Raw genomic sequence first — 23,172 nt, forward strand, 5'->3', positions numbered from 1 at the left:
AACTTGCTAAATGTTATAACATAAATCAGTTCAAGTCTAAATAGTACAGTGCTGGATTAGCACGTTAAGTTACGGCTAGCTTAGGTCGACTCAACAAAACTAACATACGTGACAATTATCCGAATGGCCAAATTGCATATTAGCGTAACGGCAAAATCAGCAACCAAATGTGCGCTTGCTAACGAAAATATGCTCTGACTAAACTCAAAGATTCACTCGTTTAAATACTCACTTAGCTTTAAACTTACATCCTGGCGAGGAAATGCGAGGGGAATTTGAGGAGTTCAGGAAAGATAACAAAAATTTCAATAGTATGTTAATGTAACTAAAGGAAACCCTACAAATGCCTCCCTTACTTCGTACGAAAAGGAAACAAAATAGTTGTTTATATCTTTTGCTTTTTTACGTATCTAAGAACTTGCCTTTTAATATTTTTTCTTGAACTCTGGAAGTCGGCCAGTAGTCTTATGGCTAAAACTGCAGAGTACTTGCAGTTCTGAGTTCCTGATGGTTAGGCTGCATAGGGTTTGTATGTTTTTTCGTTATAATTGGATCCGTTAGAAAGTCGACACGAAAGCATCCATCCTCATAGGCAAATAGCTCTACTGTTCTTAGTCATAGGCAAAATAATCCTAAATGCGTGTACATTAATGTAATGTTTTGGGTCACCCGTTTATTAGTCCAAAGGGTCAATTTGCCCTGAAGGTTGATTAATTTCGTTTTGGCATTTTGTGTCGAAAACTTTAAAAGGCTGTATCACTTTTCAAATCGTTGCCACCATATATTATCGCCCTGTCTTATATTTAAAGAAATTAAATGATGAAGAATCTGCATGAATGTATGTATGTCTCTCGCATTGTAATATAACAACGGTACTTAGAGCCATTAAAATTTGAATAACGTAATCTTCCATAGAATGTGGATGTGGAAGCCCTCATTTGAAAATGAAATTTGTTTTATTATCGGTTTCATATTTTGTAACACTTCAAGGAATTTTTGAGTAAAAAACTAAACGATTTCAAAGCGAGCAATGGCAACACTGTACGGGGGGGATTTATCTCCAGCGCGCGAGACTCTGTATCGGAAATTCTAAAGATAGGCTCATTTTAAAATTAATTTTCCGTATTGCTCTTGAACTGAATTTTATAGTTTGAGTACGTAGAACATGATATTTAATAAATAAAGGTAACACACAAAATGTTAAAAAAAACGCCCCTTCGGACGTAATTTAAAATCCGAAACATTTCAGATTTTTTTTTAAAAATTGTTTAAATTTTTTACTTAACTTTCAAAAACAGCTTTTAGCAGGGCAATGAATAAACGCAAAATTAAAAAAAGCCTTTTAAGAGTTGTAGCGCTTAAAAAATGTATTCCAGATAAAGCCTGTAAGTTTTACACCCTATGTGAAACTTCACGTGCAAAACTTATAAATGAGGAAGCAATGAGAAATTTTGCTGATTATAGCCAGGAAGCCGAAAAAAGGATATTTTTTAATGAAAACAGTGGAGTATTGTGGAAATTTCCATTTCTCTGCAGGAAAGGTATTTTCGAAATACAAGATGAATCTTATGGTGATATCTGTTATAATGCAATAGTAGAAATTAACTGCATAAATATCTTTAGAACTTGTAATATTTTATTGCTTGCCAATATTTGCATTATTTTACATAAAAGATGTCCTCGAACACAACTGACAGTTTGTTGATAGTATTACATTTATCTTTTACTTCCTTGTAGGAAGTAATGGAAGTATTGTAATTCCAAAAGATTTCGGGTATCATATTTCAGCGAAGTTATCCATTTTGACAGCTCTCGAATCTATCTGAACGATGTTTTCTGCGTGATATCTGTATGCAACTTTATCCCAAAGTGGATTAAAAAATAAATTCAAAATCAGAAGAGATTTTTTTGGGGATGTCTGTACGTATATATCACATAACGCAAAAATGAGTAGCCTCAGAACGCTGAAATTTTGTATATGAGACTGCAATAACATGTACTTGTACACCTTCCTTTTCGGTTGCAATCGGCTTCACCAAATATGTATATACCCACTTTGTTACCCGGCTCGGTGAGCTCATATTTTTTGTTCTTATATTTTGATAAATTGTGCATTTTTTGCTTGTTGTTCTTATGTTCTGGTAAGGTTTTTATGCTATCTTTTAGCTTTTAGCTAATCTGCATGCAATAGTTGTAGAACCATCGACAATTTAAAAGTTGTTTAACTGCGACTAAGCCTAACGGAGCAGCCATTTGCTTACACATGAATTTTAGCAGAATAATGAATTAAGTCAGTTGCTTCACCGTCAGTGCCTTTTTGCCGAATGGGACCTAAAGTAAACTTTCAGTTTTGTGCACCGAAAAATCTGCCTTCTTGCCCTCTGGCCGAATTGCTTGTTTTTGCGTAGAAACTGTAATTTTAATTGTAAAAATAGTTTTTTGAACTGTTTTAACTGTATTTGGTGCTTTATGTTTTCTATATTTTTCATATTTTAATGAAGATGTCAGTTTTTACTTATTTTTGCCTTGCCGAGAAGTGAGAAATATATCTCTAATAAAATTCGAGGAAATGAATTTAAATAGGCCGTGGAGGTGACGGAGGACGGGGACGCCTGATGTTTAACAGAGGTAAACAGGCATGTGTCCCACGCCCTTTCCTACCTAGAGGCAACAATTCCCTGGAGCCTCTAGAGGCCTACCCCGGGAGTTTATTGAGATATTAAAATGAGTTTGTTCACATGACCAAACAGGGGCGTCTTAAGTGTACAATGGATACTTGGTAGATATACGATTTGGCATCTTAATGGTAAGTCATACATGAAGCTTAAGCATACACATTTGAAATACATGACAAATAAATATACATAGAGTAAACACAGTTCAACACACAATATTCAAAACATAACAGTACACGGTACAAAGAGTACACAATGCGACATTAAACAGCATAAAACATATATAAACATTGCGTTAAACACACACATTACATTAAAAACATAAAAATTATGTAAGAAAACGAAAAATACATGAGAGCACAGGAGAATCAAAACCCACTATGTTTAATATGAACGCACCTAGGCACATTAAGTTTAACATGCGGAACAAAACGCAATACGTTAGTCATGCATGGGCAGTAGATATTTACATTGATGTTGATGCTTAGGAAGTGATGTCGTGTCCACGTCAGTTTTTTTTATCTAAACCTTAATGTTAAATATGTAAAAAAATTACATATTAAACTTTTTGCTTGAGATTATTATTTTAGCTGCATCTTTATTCAGAATTATTACAATATTTTTTTCCAGGTTGTCAGCCCTGTCAACGAAATCGTGATCAAACGAAGCATTTCTGTCAAAGTGATTTTGGTAATTGTATTTTATTTTGTATATTCCGAACTTGTTATATTTCTGTAAGAAAACTAACGTGCAAAATAAAATGAATGTTTAAAGTTTTTGAAATTGCATATACTAACCAAAATTGAATTTTATTGACCTACCAAGTTAAGTCGAAAAAAATTAATTAACAGAAGTTTTAAGTATTGCCCACTCCTATCGTGTTATCCTCGTTCATATATTTCTGTATAAGAAATCAGTTTCATATATAAAATTTTGAATGTTTTAAAACGCTGCATGCTACTGTACAAGAAATCTGGGCCGTAGGTTGGTTGGGGAAGCCGTATGATGCCACTTTGATCAGGAAGTCCATGACTCGGCGCATTGGAGCCTCCATGATCCAGCTATTGCTAAATGGATGCGGTCGACTCGCTTTCTGAATCTTTCAAATAGAGGTACGGCCCAGATGTCGCTTCTTCAGACTTCTTCCTCTTCCCCTGACTGAAAAGTGTCCTGAAAGGACGGCGCCACGTCTCGGTCCAGGCTATCCAAGAGACCGTAACGAGGGAGCTGAAGAGCATTCCAGTTTCTTCGTTCCAGGGAGTTTTCAGTCGCTGTCAAAGTCGCTGGAAACGCTGGGTTGATGCAGAAGAGCCATATTTGAAAACTATTAAGTTGATGTCAAAATTGTGAATACATTTTTTAAAACAAATTCAGTCCTACTGCTTTCCGGATAGACCTTGTAGGTGTTAAAAGTTAAAATATAGAATTATTTTTTAAATCTTTGGTTTATATTGAAAGCACACACAAAAAAGTGTCATAGTTGCACAAAATTGTAATTTTTATAAAATGATCCAACATATTTCATTTAAAGCATATTTAATAATTTAATTCCATTTAACAAATACAGACTGTAGGAGTAAGATGTTTAAAATTTAGTATTTAGCGTGCATTTTAGGGTTTAAAATAATTTATAGCAGAAGTGAACAGGTTTTTGTTATATAGTATATATTATTGAAATCTTGAAAGCAAAGATGTAAACAATAAAGATCCGCTTCGAAGAAAACAACGAAATTTAATGCAATTAACTCGTGACGCCATTTGCACTCGGGAATAAAAATGTCATTTTTTTTCATATTAAGTCAGAATTAAAATACCAGTTCATCATATTTAAGCTGAAATAAAAATGCTTCAATGAATATTCAGTAAAGAACGAAAAAATTAATTTGCATGTTTTCCGGTGATTTCAGTCCTACAAAGCGTAACAGGTAAGTTTTCTTTTACTAAAATTAAAAACAAATAGCCGTAAGCGCTTACTGTTTTGTTCCCTTGCTAATTAAAGAATTAAATTAAAGTATATTTTGCACCTAATTTCAGTTTTGACAAGGAAAACTCATATATTCCCGTTAAGTTTTACCTGTGACGAAAGATGAAGTAAAATATGCTTGCATTTTAATTATGGGTCATAAAAGAAGTATGAAAAAAGAATTTTTTTTTTCTTTTCAGAGGAAAATTAATTATGCTAAACCATCAAAAGCGGGAAAAGTCATAAAACATTTAGTACATAGTGAAAATTACCACTTCCTGCATTGTGATTACTCTTAGTAAAATATGCAAAGAATTTATGAGCTGATGTAATACTATCCTGTGCTTATTTTAGGGATGAAAATTCTTATCTTATTATTAGAATTTTTATCTCTAGTAGGAGGCTTACATTTTTCTCTGAGAAAAAGCGTAATTTACTGTTTCATAGTTTACGTAAATACACTCGTGTGCGAAATTAAGAGGATTTGCATATTATGTCGAATTTCTGAAAAATGAATGGGGAGATTTTAATGAAATTTGGTTATGAATATACATTTATAATAAAGAAGGAGATATAGCATTGAAAAGTCCTTTATGTATGCACGATTATGGCTGTTTGTAAATGTATAGTGTCCGTGCGGTAAGGAGACAGTCTAAATATGCGACGAGCTGAAAGTCCTCTCGAGAGGTTGGTGGTAGGGAAAGAGGGGGAAGACCCTAGGACCTCCCCCCCGGGGTACTCTCCATCAAAATGGGGGGAGGAACTGAGTAAATTGCACTGTCACCTGTAAGATGCTCAAGGTTGTTGCCAACGACAGGCATAATATTGCCTGCCCTCTTTGCCACGTCACGCAACGTGACAGCATATTGCACTAGAGACAATTGAGGAGTTCCTGTGGCAATCGATCCCACTCCTGCAGCAGGGCTGTTTTCAACTCACGGATGGTTTACAGAGTGGAATCAAGATCTTCCCAGACATGCTGTATAGTGTTAAGGTCAGAAGACCTGGCCGGATAACCCATGTAGCGGATATTCTCACTTTCCAGGTAATCTTCGCCCAGTTTAGCACAATGTGGATGAGCGTTTTAGTTTATTAACAGGAATCCAGGTCCAACTGCGCCCCTGAAAATTCGAAAATAGTAAGATTTCCTCTCTGTACTGCTTACGTGTACAGTTGTGAAGTTGTAGCAGATCTGTGTCGCCGTGCTGAAAGTGCCAAATAATGATCATCGTTTGTCATTCTCGATATTGGTCGACTCTGAATATTTGCATAATTCTTTGACGGCATAATTAATGTAGCTTTGGTTCAGTACTTTTTGTAAAAATGAACGTAATTTGCAAATTCTCTTAATTTTGCGCGCACGAGCTGTATTGAACTTATTTCTCTTGACTTTTGTGCTGACTGATACGAATACCTTCAGATGTTTAGTTGGAAATTTTTAATATTATAAACAGCAATATTTCTTTTCTTAAATTTTATTACCATGAAGATCTATTGCAATAAAACAAAATATATTGTGTACTCCTTCCCGTTTGCCAATATGCATTTTCAATGCTACTGTCACATGTTCTAAATAATGATTGAGTTTACTTTAAAAAAATGGTCATTGAAAATTTATATTTGTGTTTCAGTTTCATTTTATATACCTGTAAGATTTTTAATTAATTATTATGATAATATTATAAATATTAAAAAATAGCAATTTATTTCATCTGTTTATTTTACATAAGAGTGTATCTTATGTCCCTATATGTCACAGAAAGAGTATCGATGGTTGTTATGTTATCTGCTATAAATCTGTACGAATTTAAAAATTCTATTTTTATGTTAAAAGTAGTGATAGTTAATGTTTTGTATTTAAGTTAGCTATCTATACTTGTATTAAAAAAATCCGTATTGCTAAAATTCTATATTTAGTTATATGGTAAGTGAATTTTGCTTTCTGAGAGAAAAAACATTCTTCGATCCAAGAATTATGTTTTCTCTTTTAGACCAAACTCTAACAATTTTTCTCATTGCGAGTTATTGTGTCTCGTTCATTATAGAAATAAGACAATTTTTTACGTTAAATCTATTTATTTCACGTCAACATTTCCTTGAGATATCGTATAGTTAATTACCACTGGAAACCTCGATTAATTTATAAAACAGTTATTACTCTCATTATGTTATATGGGGTTGGGGTTCCAGGGCCGCGGACCTGCAGCCAATCAGAAATAAATTAAATGCAATACAACAGCTTTGGCTGCTGCTTCTGACCAGATGCTTTAAAACAGTTTCGACGGAAGTCGTTGCATATTGGCCGGTATGCCCTCTCTCGATATTTTATTCTTTTTATTATGATCAATTTAAATTACATTCATAAAATCTTGATTTTGTTACTTACAGAGGTTTTGCTGAATATAATACATGTTTTTCTGTCTTTAATATTAACAGTCCACATCCTGCATTAAGAAAAGCAGTGGAATATCGGAGAACAAATGTTCGCGTAAGAGAATTGGACATATTTACTGAAGGTTTAGGTTATGACAATGGAATTGGTGCAGTATATGTGGTTTACTTGTTTGGTACAGAAATAGACTATGGCAGAATTAGACTTGAACCTTACAATTCTGTTTTTCTAGCCGGAATTGGCTGCTATCATATTTGCTCTTAAATGGATTGATGAAAACCTGACTGTCAAAATATGTATTAATATAGATACAGGCACATTATCTGGATTGGAAGCACTAGCAGATGTTGATAACACTAATATTTTGGTCTCGCATAGAAAAGATCTTGTAAAAGTTGAGAAAATACATGAAGTAAAAATGAACTGGGTGAAAGCCCATTGCCAATACTGTTATTATAGGCAATGAGAGGGCCGACATGCTGGCCAAAGGGTCTGCCATGGGTAATGCCGGGGATGCGTTCGATATTCAAGCATAAAAAAGAATTGTTATTAGTAAAATCAAGGATTTCTATTATGATCGCTGAAAAGAGAAATAAAATACTTCGGGGAAAAGGGAAATATTATTTGTTGAACTTTGAAGTTCCTAAAAATATGAGAATGACATATGATTTTGATTACAATCAAATAACTACTGGACACGGGCGCTTCCCGGCGTAAATGAAAAGTATTAATTTGCAAAAGAATAGTCGTTGTCGTTTGTATAGTGCTGAAGACAGTGCACGACATTTCGTCGAAGACTGCGTTTTTTGTGACAGGTTAAAGAAAAACATGGTAGCATAAAGGAATTCTACTGCCGCAATAAAGAGTTAGATTTGCAAAGAATTTGATGAACTTTATGAATGACAATAGATTATACAACACTGAGAATTTTGGTTTGATGTTTTTAACTATATTTCTGTTTTAATTTTTTGTTTTAGTTTTTTAACTATATTTTTATTTGTTTGTGCTGGGTGTGCTGCGTTCACTATGAGGCCGATTATTATCGGCGAGGAGGGTTGCAGCACACTCCAGCATTACATTACTAGAAACCTTATGAAATTCTGTAATATAATTTAAATTTTTGAAGTAGAAACATGATAAAAATTAGTCAAGTTGCTGTAATAATCATGTCTAATAACACACTTTGTTTTGGTTTTGTTTGCAGTTATTCGAGCATTGGTTATCAGCTTCGAGTTTCTTCAAGGGGAAACAAGGTACGAATTGGAAGTGAAGCAGTCGTTCAAAAATACACTTTCTTTGCTTCCGAAAGAATACGTATGGTCGCCAGATACTTGTCGATGCCCGAAACTTCGTCCTGGTAAAGAATACCTTATCATGGGAAGGTCCGACAATAACTATCGCAAAAGGGAAAGCAGACTGTTGGTAGACAAGACCTGCTTCGTTCGAACTTTCAATCTCAAATATGCTAGACGGCTGCAAAAGCTAAGAAAGGAACAGTCCAAAAAGTGTTTGAAGGTATCGTAGCAAGAACATTTGGTCGTAATGATTTCGTTTTTTTCTGTGTACATTTTGAAGTGTTTTTCTTTTCGTGTCGTGTAAAGTTTTGGCAGGCTTATGGTCTGGCTACCAAATTGAAAGTCGATCAATGAAAAGAACAAAACAAACAAGCAGGGCCGGCTAAGTCGATGCATGTTAGTTCTAATGTTCTCCAAAGCTAAAAAGTATGGCAAATATGAATTTTGATGTTGCTGTCCATCGCAGAAGATTAAATTAATTCCAAGAGAGACTGCTCTTTCAATATGACCGATACTCTTCAGTGTCCATTTATTGCTTTAGAGTCTGTTGACGGGATTTCGCAGTATCAAAGAACATTGAGTATTTCCATACTTTGCAGATCTTTCTCGAGAGGCATAATGTTGTTTTATGTATGATAATGTATTGTGAGTTTTAGACAGCACTGTGAAGTTAAACGTTTTGGATGTATCAAAAGAAGATGAAGACAGATAAAATGATGTATGCTTTACAAAGATGTTGTCTTAAATATTATTGTCTAGCTTAGGATAAAAATAATTTAAAACAATTTCCCGTTATTAATTAATTTTGAAGCTAGGGTTCAATAAAAAATGTGTCACTTCTTAACGAGAATAGTAGATAATATAATGTACGTTAACAGTGTTATACATATTACTGGTAATGTAACTTTAATAATTCCAGTAGAATGTTAACATAAATATTCTATAGATAAATGTCTTTAAGGAGTTTGGGATATTTAAAATTTGTTATGCAGTCACCGTTTCTTACTGGATAAGCACACTGGATGTATAACATAATATTTCTTTTGCTGTAGCAAAATTTAAAAGAAAATATATCTTTGTATTTTCTACTTAAATCAGCTACTTTTAAGCTGAGTGGTGTCATAAATTTCTTTGAGGATTTTTATAAAATGTATTTATTATTTTATATTACTTAAACTATTTTTTAACATTCCTAAATTTCTCTGAGATGCTGGAAAAGCTGTGAGCTGTTTTTTGCCCTTAAAACTATCTTTGTAGAAATTTAAAATTTTAGTCACAGTTTTCTGCATTCAAAATTAAAAGATATTTGTAATGAGAAAGTCAAAGTGTATAAATTTAATTTATATACATGTTATATATCAATATATCATTCAGCATGAAATATATTTTATTAATATTTATGCATTTGGCTAAAAAACAATTAATGAATTTACAATCCACTTATTTTTTAGTATTTTTTAGATATAAGTGGCAATAAATAGTAAATAACAACGGATAAGTTCGTAAGTTTAACATGCAGAAATATCTTAGATCTTAAACCTGCAATTGTATTCCTAGAAAAGAATATTGTATAAATTACTGAGAATTTGTAGAATACGTTTTTGTTTTGACCCAGAATTTTCTCTTTAGTTTCTCTGTTTGAGAAATCAAATTTATTTAATTAGTGTAAAATTGAACTTCTGAATATAATTCTTGTTAATAAAGATACAGTTTATTTTTATTTATTTATTTCGTGAACATTTTGATTTTGATTATTTTGATTTTCGTGAACATCAAATGAAATAAAACAAAGTACACCAGTAAAATTCTGAAGTCTGTGTAAAATGTTTGTTGTATTTAAAAAATAGTTTTTCTGTTGTTAACTAACGACACAACTGTTTCGTTTAATATTGCTATTGTACGAAGGATAAGCACAGTAAGACGAATATCATATGTTGTTTTATAAAAGTATTGCTCCATATCGCTTGCAATATATTTCACAAACGCACATCTTTTTCACCCTGCTACAGGACTTGTCCGGAAAGTAATAGGACTAATTTTTTAAAAAAATTATTCATAATTTTGGCACAGCGACTTAATAGTTTTCAAAATATGCTCCTTCTACATCAGCACAGCGTTTCTGCCAATCACTGAAGTCTCCCTGGAACGCAGAAACTGGAATGCTCTTCAGCTCTCTCGTTATGACGTCTTGAATGGCCTGGACCAGCACCCCCTGGATTCAGTTAGTTCTAGGAGGTGTTGCTTGGGCCCAGCGGTGGTGTCGTCTTTTCATGACCTTTCTCAGTCGGAAGAAGAGGAAGTCTGAAGGAGCGACGTCTGGGCTGTAGGGTGTTTGGGAAAGCCGGTGTGATGCCAGTTTGGTCAGGAAATCCATGATAGCAAAGGCGGTGTGACTCGGTGGATTGTCGTGATGGTGTCTCCATGATCCAGCAATTGCTGTGCGGAAGCGAGCGACTCATTTTCTGAGTCTTTCAAGTACAGGTACAGCCCAGATGTCGCTCCCTCAGACTTCTTCTTCTCCCCCCTCCCTCACTGAAAAGGATCATGAAAGAACGGCACCACGGCTTGTTCCAGGCTATTCAAGAGACCATAACAACGGAGCTGAAGAGAATTCCAGTTTTTGTATTCCAGGGATTGGGAAGAACGCCGTACTGATGCAGAAGAAAACGCCGTATTAAAATTGTGAAAAACGTTTTCAAAAAACTTCAGTCTTACTACTTTCCGGACAAACCCTGTGGACTATAACCAATCACGATTTCTTCCTTCTGGTACATAAATGTAAGTATAACTGAAATAAATGCATTTATTTTCAACTTAATAGCATATCAATATATAGAAACCCCAAATAGACTCTTACGTTAGACTTTGGTTATCATCTGGTTCCCATACATCTTAAAAGGCAACATTTGAATAACGCACATTAAGGAATCGGGCAATTTTAGTCCATTCATGAAATAAAAAATACGAAATTTTGCTTTATTCATATGTGCTTTAAATTTACATAATAAAACTTCATTCACGATATGCAGTACTTATTTTAATGCTCTTAAATGTATTTGATATAATGTAAAGTAAAGCAGTTATGCACTTATGCAAACCAAATCTTGAATTCTGTGTAAAATATCCCACTACATTTTTCCCTTTAAAGAAAAATTAATATATTTTACATATATTCGTTTACTTACTATAGTATATTTAAAATTAGGAACATTTTCTTCTAAAGAACATAAAACATTTATTATCTCAGATTTCATTGCTGAAAATAATGTATTATTGGCACCCATTGCTGAGTAGTAATATTCAGAAATATTTATTACGAATTAATCTTCTAGATGAACTTATTTAGTAACAAATATACAGGGTGAATCTGAACAAATAGGCAGAACTTTAGATGCTGATGTAAGGCAGTGATATGAGCAATATCCGTCATAGAATGTATGGTGAGAAGTCAAAGGGTAGGTTTTCTCTGTAGCATTTAAAAAAAAAAAAAAAAAAAAAAAAAATAACACAAGAATGAGAGGAGGTACTTCAAGAAACATTTTATTAACATGAATGTAATGGATGTACATGCTCAAAGAAATTACTCAAAAAACCTTTCGCCAGCTACAATGCAGGCTTCACACTTGTGCGATAGGGGCTGACGCACACTTGCGAAGACACCAGGTATTTCCCAAGTACCCCCGGCAACAAGACGAGCCTGACGATTACATCCGTATTCATTTCAACGGGTCATTCGTAGATTAGGCTTTTCATATAGTCCCCTACAAGAAAAAGTCCAAACATGAGAGATCCGATGATCTTGGTGGCCAAGCTATGGGACCACCTCGACCAATCCCTTGCCCTGGAAATTTCGTAGTTCGTGTAACCAGCCATCATCTCGGCAATCCATGGTAGAAAATGCCTTTGAGTTCCATGTGTCGCTGTAAGCTGCGATTATTGCGTATTTTCACACAATGTGGTCCGGCTGTCATTGGCGCTTGAAGTAATAGCATGTCGCCGCTGGGTGCGAGGATCGAACCTTTTTATACCATTTACAATGCAGCAATTCTAGCAGCTCGCCTTTTGCGTTCCGACGGTACATTGTATAACGAATATTGCTCATGTAGTTGCTTTCTATCACCCTCTAAAATTTTGCTCACTTATTCAAATTCATCCTGTATTAATACTGGATCATAGCAGCAGTAATGATGTGTTTAAATGGGTTTTAAAACAATAGAACCAATTCCACATTCAACTTTTATCACCTATTATTTACAACTTGCTGCCATTTTAATTTGTAATTTTCCGTCTCGCGTATTAAGGAAGCTTTCGTATTTCAATCTAAAGAATAAATCGAGCTTTTTTCCGATATAATATAACTAATTCATAAGTATTGTTTTTAAATGATTTTGAATGTTACAAGGAAGTTAGTTATCTGGTGGTAGGAGATGAGTAGGATATTATGAATGCGTCGCTATTTTCCATTAAAATTACTTTAATTTTTGCAACGTTTCTCTTGCCATGTGAAGTCACGATCTGTCATGACGGAAAATTTCATTCTCTTCGTAAGCTAATGCAAGTATTTTTCTCACCATTACTTTTAGCCTGGAATCGTTTCAGTTGTTCTGAATTCAGACGGTTTAAGTGACGTCTTCTTAACAATAGAACCCGTAAGTGGGTCTGCACTACTAGGCAAGCCGTTGCCATCAGTGTTCATTAGTGTGTTCTAGCATAAAAGTGGGAGCACATTTATGCCGAGACATCCTTATTTAGTAGTCTACAATGCAGTTTTGATTGATAAGGCAATCGAAAATCCAACTTTCATAGCATAAGCAGGATTATACCTATTGAAGGTCCCCATGAACATAGAGAAAAGAACAAATATGAGTTGCCCAATGTGTAGTGTTGGTTTATGCAAAGAATGTTTTTTTACCCTGTACCATACGATGTAAAATCTATTTCATATAATAAAGTTTTCCAGAATAATAGGAGTGCTTATAGTAAGTCGATCGCTACGCGTGGGACATATGTATCCCACCATTAACTACGGCTGGGACATACAGTCTCTCGATCATAAGAAAAGCTCTCGCCAATTAGTCTGCAGCTGTCTGTTGCCGTAGAAACGAGCCTTGGCCCATTTACCCTAGGGGTGTCTTGAAGACGAGTGATAAACTCTTTTCCCCTCAGCCAACAGTCGCCCAAACCAAAATAACAATAAAGCAACCCTTGGCTCGTTGATCTGTTCTCGTAGACAGACAGTATGCGTCCCAGCCTTTGGCTTGAAAATCGTTTGTAAAAAAAAAAAAAAAAAAAAAATCCCAAATGCTAAATTTACCTTATTTATGACATGTTTTGTTCACTTGGATTGAAAACTGGGTAATTTTTAAAAAAGAAATTCCTAGTAAACTGTTAAAACAGTTTTTTGTCGTAAAAGTTCTCTCTTCTTTATGTTGGGATCTCTTTGTGAAGATTTCTGTCATAGCAAACTCTGACTGACTTGCATAAATGTACTAGAACACCTTAGTATCTGTCCCTTTTTAACGTTGGTCTGATTTTCAAGAAATGGGTAATTCTTTGCACATGCCGTAAAATGATATCATTATCATTTTCTGATGAAAGTTTCCTGTCGGTATAGCAAATGGTGTTTTTATCAAGTCAATAGCTCTTCCTATGTTTTATCTCGCTGGGAAGAATTTGATTTCTTTACCAGGGATTATTAGATATAGAATGAATATTTTTCTAAAGTATTGAGGTGAGAAATGCAAATTATAATTTTTTGTTCCAAATTCTGGTATGACCCACCGATCCAGTTTATAAACCTTTCGTGTAGCTTTTAAATGATGATGCATTCTTGAATGACGACATTTAGATTATGGACAGATAAATCTGACGCTAAACTGGTGTTTTCCACTATCAGTGTAAGTAAGGGAAAAAATCAACGTACTTATTGGATGATCCAATGCTATAAAATGTATTAGAATAGTTTTCCAGAAATGTATGAACTCTCTGTATGACACTTTGCACATATTCGTATTTGAAGTAAAACTAAAACTATGAATGAGGGTAATTGCAATTTTCAAATTTTAGAGATTTGTTTTGGATATAACTACAAATACTAGTAAATTTTTTCCTCCCCCTTTTTAAGGCTGTGTTTTAATTTCTGCTACATTTGATATTCTTGCATTGTATTATTAATCTTTGAAAATAATTAGTTTTCCGTGTTTGGAATATGAAATAAATAGGAAACGTTATGCATATTATCATTAAAGCTTAATTTCATATAGTGTTACATTCGTATAATATTTTGCAAGTGTGGAAAACTATAAATTAAACTTCAAAATTGTCTGTTTCATTCAAAAAATATGAAAACACTGTATTCAGTAGTATTTTCTCAAAATAAATATTTATTTGCGTTTTAATGAAAATACTATTGACCCCATGATCTATTTTCAAGGAAGTTTTAACAGCATTCAAAATATAAATTTCGTTGTTTGATTCACTATTCCAAATTTATGTTTCAAATGTTTTAATTTTTTCTCTTTATGCATTTTATATTAAATCATGAGCTTGACATCATCATGAGTATCATCATCATGATGTCATCATGAGCTTGACATCAGTATATTAATCTAGTATATTTTAAATTAATGTTTAAATTCTTGCTTTATGCATTAAAAGGAAAAATGAAGAACTGAGAAAAGAAAAGAATATTTGAAAAGCCTGGCTTTGAAATTGAAAATAATATTAATTTCTTGAATACAGATCACCATTGAAAGAATAATTTTTAACGGTATCTGTGAACATATTTCCAGTTAAATTAAAATGCTTATTTATAAATTTTGATGGAAGTTAGGAGACTGCCTGTAATTATGTATATTACTGTATAAATATTAATAAATGTCTCTTAAAGTAGTCTGGATTTTCCATTTGTTTATAAAGAATGGTAAGAAAGCATGAAGACGTATAGGGTTGAAAAATAATTAAAGTTTAATAGCGAGAAGAATTAAAAGAATTATTATTTCACTCTAAGAACATTCTAATATATGTAAATATAATTTTATATCTTAATGATTTTTAATAAGAAATTCATGGCACTCTTCTCATATAGGCTAGATTAGCATAATGAATTAATTTTCTGTATAAGAGGCTGAACTAATTCCCTGTATCATCCCTTAGTTTAATTACAGACATGAAAAAAAAAATCAAGTTAGAAACATATTCGCGAAAAATGCAGTTAATTTGATATTCAGTCATCCGATAAATTAACTTTTTTTATCTCGTTTATTTAAATCTCATGAAGTATATCTGCCTTTAACATACTTGGTTATCATTAGATATGATGGAGTGCACAGTCTCTTAAAATTTATTCTGTTTTCGAAACTTTTAGAAGCACTTTTAAATTAAATTTCAGGAATTTTGAAGGTTGATAGGAAAATTAAAATTTAAAACTTTTTCTCATTAGTTACACTTGAGTTATGGGTAGTTTCAATTTTGTAAAAATTTGTGCCGTAATTCTAATCTGTTTTTTAATCGCTTTAAATTGATTTATTCTTTATATTTCTTCACCACCACTAATATATATTAAAAACGGGAAGATATCAGTAACAGCTGGATACAGCACCAATAATTCTTTAAATTTCTCTTCAAGAAAAGAAGTAAGTGTGAGATATATTTGACAAATAGCTTGGTGGGGTTTATGTTTTTCTTTAAAATTTACTTGTAAATATTTGATTGTATTACAGTTTTTCAGTCTTTGTCGTATAGTTTTATGTTTTATTATTTTTCGATGTGCTGAATTATGAATTTCGTTTATATATTTATTGTGTGTTGTTACCAGATAACGAAGCTAAGTCACTGTGGTGCTTATGGTGTAATGATATTTTTTGTTAGTGCCATGATATATATTTCGTCTGTAAAGAAATAATGAAAGCGCTCGTGTTATATTTGTATGTCACATATATTTTGAAATGCTTTTTCAATTTCAAACTTTTATATAAAGTGTAACAGTAAAATATTTGAAATTAGTTTAGAATTAATCAATTTCTGAGCGAATACTGCTAAATATTCTTTAAACTCATTTATACGTCAAATATATTTTTAAATCTAGATAATGAAAATATCATTAATAACAAGAATTCGAAAGTAAAATTAATTAACTTTTTAAATACAGTTTTGTATAAATCTGTGTAAATGACTTTTTTTTTTAACTCTATATGCAGAATTTTAAGATATTTGGCATGTACTATAATCAAAATAATAATAATGAAAAGGTATACGATCTCCGTAAAGAATCTGTTTGGGAATATAAATACAAAATATTCTAATTCTGAATTAGAATTTATACCTCTTCTGTTCTAATACATTGCTGCGTTCTATGAGTTCATGGATTTGGAATAATGGATGATAACCCTTGAGCACTTGATGAAGAATCAAAGCACAATTTATTCACCAGTAAACTCTTACACAGAGCAGTTCCAAAGACACGTTTACATTCGTCGGAAAACTACGAAAAACGCGCTGAAACAATCAGCAACACGGCTATAACGGTGAAAACAGTTTCACAGCAAAGCACTAGATTAGAGCTCCTAACTCCATCGGACGCTCTCAATTTCTAAACTCATGACACTATTTTCTCCCAGGACAGGCAGGTTATATATAGTTTCAACCTACCTTTGAGAATATTCCCGAGGAAAACGCTAAGATTGCGTTCTACAGTTGGTCTCGCTTCGTCTATTCCATATCGCCAATTTTGTCGCCAAGTGAACGATTACCCGCCAAATCTGGAACCTTGCCGTTCCCTGTCACTTTATGGCAACCCTAACACCGCTTTGCGGGAAAGCTATCTCACCGCAGCTGGGCATCTGCCAGTATCGGCAGTCCGCGCCTACTTTCAAAGCAACGTATTATCATCGACCACAGATTTCCGAATGTTTGCGTATTTTTACTCTTTTAAGTATCATGATTTAAATATCTACAGTATCACCAAAGGCGTATTGTGGTGAACTTCCTCGCATGAGCGCCGGCAGTGTTCTTATATATCCATTCATTAATGTTTTCCCACAAAAATATCAAATAACATTTTTCATTTTAAATTTGAATTTCCCTGCATTATCTTTATTTAGATCTTTTTCTTGTTCTATCTTAAAACGTCTTTACAAAAAATATTTGAAATTACTTCCAGTAGAATCGTATATAACCGGTGTTTACTATTGTAAAACATATTTTTATAAAAATTTGATTAAGCATAACAAATTGTGAGGCTCGTAGCTTTTAAAGTATGGCATTAATTAGCGTTCGAAGGTACATAAGTTGGAGTGACTGTCGTAGCTGCTGGGTGCATTTTTAAATAGTAATTCTATTTTAACGTATTCTATTCGAATGCCTATTTTGTAGTACGATGAGAGCCTCTCAATATGTAACCCATTTTCAAATTGGTAAAATTTCGTTACCTGCGGAAGCTGTTCGCACATTTCTTAGACAAATTTCATTGTAACTGAAGGAATATTTTACATAAAATTTTTATGCCTTTAATGTTCTATTTCATAACCTTATTCTTCACTATCTTTATACACAGTAATTTCCAAGACAATAAAACCTTTTGTAGAATCGGAAGAGTTTTTTTTTTTTTTTTTTCCCCTTGCTTTCCAACAGCTTTCCGAAGTCTAAGGAGGTTGTAGTCTAAGGAGGTTGAAGTCTAAGGAGGTCGACGTTTGGACAATCCACGTTTTTAAACACCTAAAGCGCCAAAATACATAGGGGATAGTACAGAAGTACAGAAGATTGAGTATGGATATGACTGAAGCGTATAGCATTGGATACCCGTTTCGTGTTCCATTTTTGTCTTCAGAAAATTAACAGTAGATTTTGACGAGTCGCTGCTGGCTTTGTCTTGATGCAGTTCTACTGAATGATCGCACTGTGTGTAAAGAAAAGGATTTTTTTCATAATTGGAAAATTGGGTGTAAAATACATTTTTTATAATATGTTGACGTAATCTTAACATTTTTATCTGCTCTCTTTGTTTTTAATTCGCCGTTACACCAGCGAAAATCATTAAATCCCATAGAAAAACTTAAACTTTCTTTAGATTCCTTGAAGCATGTTTTAAGATTGTTTCCCTTCTTTGATGATGATCTCTTTTTATTGCAGTCATTTTAGTACATCCGAGATTCGTTTTTGTGATAGCATTTTTCCATTTTTGTCCAGATAAATGTTCCTCATAAAGAATTCTGCAACACGTTCTGCGATATATCGTGGAGAAAAATGATGCGCATTATGTTTCTTCGCCTTTTAAGAATCCAATCAGCATTAATCACTTTATTCGCAGTTGACACTGAGCATTCGAATGATTTGGACTTGGCAGATTTTCTTTAAACATTAAAGATCTTACCTTTGCAACGTTCGAAACATTCCGTTTCTTTCCCTGCATACGTATTTGGAACGAGTTTTCCACTTGAAGCTAAATTATGGCGTTTTTACCCTTCTTCTTGACAAAATTACCTATGGTAGTTTTAGATATGAAAAAATCATGGTTTTCACCTTGTTTTTCAATAACTAGATACGAATAGTTTTCTTCGGAAAGATCACAAACATAGCCTTCCATCCATTGCTTCTTTAAAAGCAGCATCTTGCATTAAAAGAAAATTGTAAAATAGCAGACGATAATTTATGCTTTCAAAAATAAAATTGTAGTTAAAAAAAACATTTCAAGCAGAAGAGTTTTTATTTTACAGCAAAGCAAGATCGTCTAAAAAGTGTGCAAACAGCCTGTGTAAATATATCGAAGTTACAAATTTATATATTTTATTTATTGCCTGTTAAAGATTATCCGACAAGTAAATTTAGTTTCACTCTCGGGAAACATTATAAAACATTAATTTTTTCCCCATTATTATTGATTTCCAGGTATTTTAAGCTCATTTAATTCTTTCTTTGGAAAGCTGAGATGATGTTATATTTTATTTATTTATTTTTTAATTTCAATTTGATGTACACTGCGGGGAAAAATTTTATAGTTCTATATCTCCCGTTCTACTGGGCCGATTGACGAAATTCAAATTTCGTTTTTCATGTCTCGAAAGTGCGATTTAGGCTAGATCTCTAAAATTAATTGTTAGAAACTTAGGATAAACCTTACAGTATGAATCAAAGCCAAACGAACTGGCTAGTGTTGCCATAATAGTAAAGCTTTATTAGATTAATAAATTATTGGTTATCAGTCTTTCTTCCCAGTTAGGAAGGAACTGTTCTTATTCAATGATTTAACATAGGTAATCTACGTAATTTTATAATTTTAGAATGTCATATATTTCATAATTTATTGATAATTGTGCGTAATTCAAGTGATTATACTGAAATATCTTCAAAGTATTTCATTTTCATTTGAAAATATTGTGCTCGTTGCAATGAACATTAATTTGTATCCTGTAGTTTCTTTTAATGCTTATTTAACATTACTTGTATATTCTTTCCCATTAGCAAATTTTCTGATGAGTCTTCCAAGTAAGCTTATTTAAATGGAAATGTATATCCTAGCTATTAATATTAAAAATATACTAATATCTACCATTATTAAACACGTGTTCCTTTAAGGTTATTCTGGTATCGGTTATGCGTTGGCAAAATATATTTATATTTAATAGCTTTGTTTATTTGTAATTTTTGCTTTAACTTATAACAAAGAGAAGACAGAATAATAAAAAGAAGAAACTGTGTGATGTTTTAAAGGGCGATTGCAATGAAAAGTGAGACACTCGGGAGGAAAACAAGAACGTACTTGACAGATAATTTTTTTTAATGCTGAAATTAGAGAAAAATTTAAATGCTTAACAATCTTTCAGGTAAGAAATATAGCATAAATCAAGCAAAAATATATTACTGTATTTCTGGTTTCAGTAAATCAAACAGATATTTTTTTTATCAAAATAAAGGAAATGTATTATAAATTAACATTTTTATCGAATACTTTGACAGAGCTTTATCTGGTACGATACATTTTATTTCTATTAAAATAGCTATAAAGGCTTCATGATTTAGTTTTAAACAACATTAAATAGTAATAATTATATTAATGCTTATTTAGAAATATTATTTTTAGATTACTGATATCTAATTAAACATACTTAAAGGAATGTTGCCTATTAAAGAAAATGCATATTTCCTAGTGTTTTTAGTAATTTAAGAAATGTTTAACATGTCTATGAGTTGTAAATTTGTCTGCCTGTTTATATTTTCTCTTACTGCAATCTACTTTAAATAACTTATATTGTGATATATTGTGTGTATCTGAATATATGCATCCATAAATATATATGTAACTGTAATTTTTCCGATGTAATAAAGTATCTTGAAATTTTGATGTCAGCGTAAATTTACTAAAAAGTTATTTGGTAGTTATTGTCTGTTTACGAGAAGAACAGTCCCGCCACAGTGTCTGGCGGGTGGCGGTCGCCATAGCAACATGGCTAGTATATTTCATATAGGGACGAACCAAAGGTTGCATTATTGTTATTTTGTGTTTAGCTACTATTGGATGAGGGGAAAAGAGCTATCATTCGTCTTCAAGACATCGCTACGGAAAATGGGTTAAGGCTCCTTTCCACGGCAACAGACAGCTGCAGACTAACTGGCGAGAGCTTTTCTTATGATAGACAGACAGTATATTACTTTCAATAAACATTACAGCCGTCAAAATTGCATTAGCTCATCAAAAATGTATATTATGTCATACAGTCGGTATTTTTGATGAGCTAATAGCGTATTTGTTCCTTTAGTGTAATTTAAGAAGTATACGTTATTCATTAAAAGAGTTTAGCAGTGAGTAATTCAAATTTAGTCAGCTTCTTATACACTTTAAATTAAAGAAATTGTTTTGGGTCATATAAATGTTTGTTAATTGCAAATTTTTCAGTGATTTAGGTAGTCAGTGTATTATTTATATTACTGAAATAAAAATCTGTGAAATGTTTATATACATATGTAATAAAAACAAATTCTGAAATATTGAGATAGGAACGTAGAAGGGCAGAAATATTGATGACGTAGAACGTAGACAGCATAGAACGTACTAGATCCATATTGAAGAGGAAAAATTCTGATTGGTTAGAATGCTGAAATGTTGAATCCGTAATGACTAGGAACCTTGGCAGCCGAAAAAGATTAATTATTCATTTTTATTTCAATTGACATTTGTGGCCAGAATTCACTTGGCACTCTAATCATGCCTATTTCCGGAATATTTACAATTATTTATTGTTGCGATAGAAAGAGAGCATAATGAAATAGCGGCCAAGCGTCGCAGAGGTAGAAGCAAAAGTGCGCCACTAATGCATCGTGGAAGCTCACTAAGAGAAGGTTTTTGGTTTAGGTTAGAAAGGTTTCAGGTCTCAAAAATTTTAGGTCGAGCTCCGAATTAGCTAAGTCATCAGCGTTACGCAAGGCATGTGACATATATGAATTTAGAAATGGCGCAGTCCAGAAAAGTTATTACTGCTTTTAGAATACAGAGAGGAAATATGCAAATTAAAAATGAGGAATTAAGGGGCTATTGCGAAATTTAATCATAAAGCTGATTAACATATTTTTTATCTTACATATATATAGTATTAATAAAAATATACGCTTATTAAGTATTAAGAGTGTTATTAAATACTCAATACATTTGAAAATTAAACTTTAAAAACCAAATGGTTTTATGCTATTCATATGTAGCGCTACAAACATCTTTTATTAAATAAAATAATGCTGAAATATTCATTAAAATTACCAATTGATATATTACAAATTATATATATTTTAAATTGGAGCATTTAAGTAGGTTATCAAAACAATGACCGTCAAGAATATTGGTCACCTACAGCCTGACAGTCACTTGTGATGCGATCAACAGATAATTTATTGAAATTTAGATAGTATTTCAAATTTAAAAAAAAAAAACTGAACCGAAGGTATCAGTGAAACTTTTGTTTCGGTCAAAGCATAGGCACTAAAGCAGAGTATGGTTTGGTTTTAGTTGATAATGACAGAGCTGACTAGGACTATCTGTCTAAGGGAAGGGATGCCTTCGTGAAGGACTTTCTGTGGAAAATTGGCTCGTACACACGTTACACATAGAGAAAACCACAAAAACGTCCATGCGGGCAGCACGCCTGGCGTAGAAACTAGGTAGGAACTACCAGTGTTAGCGATTTTATCGCTCGGCCGCTAGTGGGTCTTCATGACTATATCAAACACACTTTTGATTTACGCTATGAATATAAATAGTGTATATAATAAAAGGGGACTGAGCTGTAATACTGCGTTTTCGATTGGAATGTTTTACCATTATTGTGATATCTGCCTAAGGGAAAGAATACTCTTTGTGGGTGACTTTCTGAATGAAAACTGAATGAACATTTGAGGGAAAACCATAAGAAACATATATCCAGCCAGCCCTTCGCAAAGAACTAGATCTAGGTCGAATTACTGTCGTTGAGGATTCTTATCCACTGAGCTACTGGTGGGCTTGACTTGATTTGACTTTCATTATTAATCAGCAGCATAAACAGTTAATATGACTAGCTAAATAACTAGCTCTAGATAAATAATTAGTTTTAGAAGATTCTACTCATTGTCTTTGGGAGACGAAACAAAATTTACACACTGCGTGAAAATCAGGGAAATCTGTTGATAAAGGACTTAAAAAGTGCACAGGCCACCAGCGGCCGAGCGGTAAAGTCGCTGAACACTGGTAATTCTTTCCGGAGTTCGAATCCCGGCGAACGAGTTGGCTGCATGGACGTTTTCGTGGTTCGTGTGTAAGGTGCATACGAGTCCGTCTCCCTTAAAAATGTCCTCCACGAAAGCACCCCTCCCCATAGGAAGGCAACC

At 33.0% G+C, this 23,172-nt stretch overlaps 1 protein-coding gene across 1 annotated transcript in view; it reads left to right on the forward strand.

The window, feature by feature from the left end:
- Positions 1–10,130, forward strand: part of LOC118184952 (uncharacterized) — a 721,540-nt gene extending 711,410 nt beyond the window's left edge. Inside the window, exons 13-14 of the mRNA XM_085811107.1 lie at positions 3,306–3,365; positions 8,235–10,130. Coding sequence (XP_085667233.1) covers positions 3,306–3,365; positions 8,235–8,554 — 380 coding nt within the window. The 3' untranslated portion in view covers positions 8,555–10,130. The remainder of the gene's footprint in view (positions 1–3,305; positions 3,366–8,234) is intronic.
- The last annotated feature ends 13,042 nt before the right edge of the window (positions 10,131–23,172 follow it).

The sequence above is a fragment of the Stegodyphus dumicola genome, chromosome 2 (genome assembly GCF_044657685.1).
Source record: "Stegodyphus dumicola isolate Sdum_Otavi_A_Nest chromosome 2, ASM4465768v1".
NCBI lineage: Eukaryota > Metazoa > Arthropoda > Arachnida > Araneae > Eresidae > Stegodyphus > Stegodyphus dumicola.